At 49.3% G+C, this 4,173-nt stretch overlaps 1 protein-coding gene across 1 annotated transcript; it reads left to right on the forward strand.

The window, feature by feature from the left end:
• Positions 1 to 1,588: 1,588 nt before the first annotated feature.
• LOC120103884 (disease resistance protein RGA2-like) lies at positions 1,589 to 3,825 on the forward strand. The gene is made up of 2 exons (XM_039121916.3): positions 1,589 to 3,136; positions 3,505 to 3,825. The coding sequence occupies exons 1-2, from the start codon at positions 1,589 to 1,591 to the stop codon at positions 3,823 to 3,825; spliced, it is 1,869 nt and encodes a 622-aa protein (XP_038977844.3).
• The last annotated feature ends 348 nt before the right edge of the window (positions 3,826 to 4,173 follow it).

A 4,173-nucleotide genomic window follows, 5' to 3' on the forward strand; every position in this document is an offset into this window, starting at 1 on the left:
GAGAATGCAAGAGGTACACCCAACTAGACGCCCTCCTTGTCATTAGCTCACCGAATAAAGCAGCCTCGAGACGCCAAAGGGCGCATATCTCACCATGAAAGCTCCGGAAAGCACAAGGGGGCGGGCGAGACCTTCCCCCCAACCTTAGTGACAGACTTTACTTCCCACGTCCGAGTCCCACAAGCCGCTCGAACTCGGAAGTCGGGGGGTAGTGTTGGGGGGAATAAAGTTTCCCCCCAAATGACATAAATGCCCCTAAGAAGCCGTACAACCTCCGACCCCGGACAGCCGAAGTCAGCGTCCGACCTCGGAACGCTCGGCCACAAGACGACCGACCCCGAAACCTCCGACCTAAGAGAAACCCCGATGTCCGAGGACCGTACTCTAACACCCCTCCGGCATTTATTGCGCATGACCGCTGTAATCTTCCGGCACACTCAACAATAAATGCGGATCTCCGGCTTACTCCATAATAAATGCGGATCTCCGACTTACTCCACAATAAATGCGCATGGCTCCTGACATCTACGGATCCCCAGCTCTCCACGGCAAATCGACCCAGCAGGGTCTAGTCGACTATGATAAGTCTCTGATCTCGGCCATACCGCCGACATCAGTGCAATGATTCGCCTGACCGAGCGCCGACCTGAACAACATGCCAAGCCGTACTACGGCCTCGCCCTGTTACATCACAGGTAAACCGACCCCCGCATATAAAAGGGAGCCTTGGCCTCTCAAGAGGGGATTGGAACATTCATACACCCAAAAATCACTGTTTATCTCCTTCTCCCCACTATTTGCCCCCTCCCTGACTTGAGCGTCGGAGGGCCGGCGCCGGAGAACCCGGCCACCGGTTCGTGTGCAGGCACCCGGACGGAGGACGCCGCCAGCCAACGGATCGCCGCCCCGCTGCGAGGACCTGCTGTTCCTTCTCTCCGACCGCCCCGGACGGAGGACGCCGCCCGCCGACAGACCGCCGCCCCGCCGTGAGGACTAACAGTCGCTCCCTCTCCTCGACCGAAGATTGCCCCCGGGTCCAATTTCCAGCAACACTTTCTTTTGCAAGCAGCCTAGCAAGCATTAAGTTGGTGCTTTGTCTCTTTCCAACGGTACCGTGCGGAGAGGATTTACTGAATTGCGAGAAAGAGCGGGTGCACTGCCGTATAGCTCTCGGCCATCGCCGCATCAGCTATCTATCTCCGTGTTGATGATGTGGCGGTGACCGAGCGCGGCACAGCTGTCTGCTGTGCAAACACACGCCGCAAAGGATCCTGACTGGAGTTGGAATCGATGCCGTTGCCCTTATCTCGTATTAGATTCATTCCTACCGACTCCCGGACCAGCTATCAGTCGCCGTGATGGATGATGTGGTCGGTCTCCATGAGCACTCTGCTACTCTCTGCGGTGCAAACACGTATCACAGAGAATCCGGATTGGTGTCAATGCATATGGAGTCAATGCCTTTGCTCTCATCTCATATCAGAGTCCTCCACTGACTCCCGGACCTGGTCCCTGATAGCCATTGTGAGAGCAATCAGATCTAGCAATCTCTTCCTTTTCTCCCAGTCCCAACTAGTCTAGGAAGAAGATGGCGATGATATTGGATGCCTTCGTCTCCATTTTTTTTGAACTACTGGTCGAGTCGGCGAAGAAAGAGGTTGACATGCTCTTAGGTGTGCCTGGCGAGATCAAAAAGCTCCAGAACAAGCTCCGTAAGATCAGCAATGTCCTTGCCGATGCCGAGAGGAAGAGGATCAATGATAAGAACGTGGATGACTGGCTCAAGGAGCTCAAGGATTTCATGTACGATGCTGATGATATCCTCGACCTCTATCGCATCGAGGCCGACAAGTGTAGTGAAGCTTCTTCCTCCACTTCTTCGGTATGCTTCCCCTTTCCCCTTCTGTCTTGCATCAGAAAGCCTCTGGTTGCTCATGAGATTGGCACGAAAATTAGAGATCTCAATCTGAAGCTTGAGAACATCTCGAGGTTGAGATCCGATCTCAATCTTGAGCTCACTTCCCATGACAAGCAGCAAGTGACATCTCCAAGTAGTCGCATGACATCTTCTGTAGGCGATATTGATATTGTAGGATCTAAAATTGAAGAGCACACTCAGAGCTTGGTTGATTCGCTAATTAAGGATGACGGACGGAGAAACATTCTTGTTTTTGCAATTGTGGGTGCAGGTGGAATTGGCAAGACCACACTTGCTCAAAGGATATATAATGACCAGAGGATTCAGGAGGAGTTCTCAGTGAAGAAGTGGGTGTGTGTATCGCAAGAGTTTGATGACATAAATTTGCTGAAAGATATCTCCGGTGAGGCCCAAGAGCAAAGTAGGTCCTCGCTTGAGCCCAAAGTCGAGAGCAGTCTTGGGGGTAAGAAGGTGTTTCTTGTTCTTGATGACATTTGGACTGCAAAGGTTTGGTGTGACTTGTTATGTAACACGTTAAAAAGTTGTGCTGCTGGCAGTAGGATCCTTGTCACTACAAGAAATGAACAGATCACAAAGCAGATGATGGCAGTGCACACCCATCACGTCCACAAACTGTCTTCAGAGGATAGTTGGTCATTGCTCTGCAAGAAGGTGGTCTTGACAGGAGAGGAGGGAGAGATCCAGCATCTCAAGGACATAGGGATGAAGATTGTTGAGAAATGTGATGGCCTACCTCTAGCCATCAAAATGGTTGCAGGGGTGCTATGCACGAAGGAGAAGACCAGGAGAGCTTGGAATGGAGTTTTTGAAAGCACTGCATGGTCCACATCCGGGCTTCCTGAGGAGATTAAGGGAGCATTATACCAAGATCTACCCAGCTGTCTAAAGCAATGTTTTATATACTGCTCATTGTTTCCTGAAGACTATAGAATCCTTAAGAAGGATATTACTGCACTTTGGATTGCTGAGGGATTTGTGAAAGCTGAGGGGAGTTCGACTATGGAAGAGACAGCAGAAGAGTACTGCAGAGAGCTGATAATGCGAAATCTTCTACAGCCATGTCTTGACGATCAAATGGCATTCCAGATGCATGACCTCCTGCACTGTCTTGCTCGGTATCTGGCACGAGATGAGAGCTCGTTTCTCAGAAAGGGGCATGAAGCAGGCAGCAGTAACGAGCCGATGAAGCTGCGCAAGGTATACGTAAGAGACCGTGAAACAACGGAAATCTTTGATGTGTTAGTAAAACAGGACTCGCTGCGGACTCTAATATGGCAAAACAGCCTCATGTCTGAGACTCAAATGGATGTTGTTTTTAATAAAATTTCTCGTGTAAAGTGTTGGATATCACTGGCCCGAAAATTCAAAGGTTGCCAGATTCTTTGGGTAACCTCATACACCTGAGGTTCCTAAATATCTCATGGTCTCAAATAAGCGTGATACCGGAAAGCATAGGGAATCTCACAAATCTACGGTACTTGAATATCCGGACGGAGGTGGTTGGGATGCCGGCAGGGCTAGGAAGGCTTCAAAATCTTCAACTACTGCGTGGATTTATGCTGCAGAGCAACCGGACAGAGGAATACTACACGATGGAAGAATTAAGATCTCTCTCGCGTCTCATGGATCTCTCAATCAATAAGTTGGAGTGCATATCCAGCAGCTTCGAGGCAAAAGCAGCCGAAATTAGAAACAAATCCAAGCTTACAACACTCGGGCTAAGTTGCACGCTAGACCTTCAACCCACTGAGGACGAGATGAAGAGAATCGAGGAGGTGTTTGAAGAGCTCCACCCTCCACGCTGCCTGGAAGAACTGAGGATCTGGGGTTACTTCGGCTATGAGTTCCCAAGGTGGATGGCAGAGACATCTGTTGAATTAAATTAAATATTTTAAAATTTTGAAAACTAAATTAGTCAACGGTCAAGTGGCAAGCATCCGTGCACAAACAAGGAAACAAACATGGAAAAATTCCCAAAGAAAGCAAACCATGACAAGTGTCATGCATCTAGTGCAAGAGCAAGTATGGAAAGGCCCATCGAAGAAGGAACGAAGCATGAACGTCCAAGATGCAATAAGCCGAAGAATCAAAGGAGCACAAGAAGACACGTCATCAATCCGCGGAAGGGGAATCTTCTTCTTTTGACGAGCCTGAGCCTATATAAAGGGCTCTAGGGATCATTTCAAACACAATCAAAATGTTCTCTTCTCTCTATTTCAAGAGTCTAGATAAAA

Source organism: Phoenix dactylifera, chromosome 1 (genome assembly GCF_051530095.1).
Source record: "Phoenix dactylifera cultivar Ajwa chromosome 1, Ajwa_hap1_PhDact_Kaust_v1.1, whole genome shotgun sequence".
Taxonomy (NCBI): Eukaryota; Viridiplantae; Streptophyta; class Magnoliopsida; order Arecales; family Arecaceae; genus Phoenix; species Phoenix dactylifera.

Coding starts and splice junctions, on each gene's coding strand:
- LOC120103884 (XM_039121916.3), top strand. CDS start 1,589: ATGGCGATGATATTGGATGCCTTCGTCTCCATTTTTTTTGAACTACTG. Junction 3,137..3,504: donor AGCCGATGAAGCTGCGCAAG/GTATACGTAAGA, acceptor TTTATGCTGCAG/AGCAACCGGACAGAGGAATA.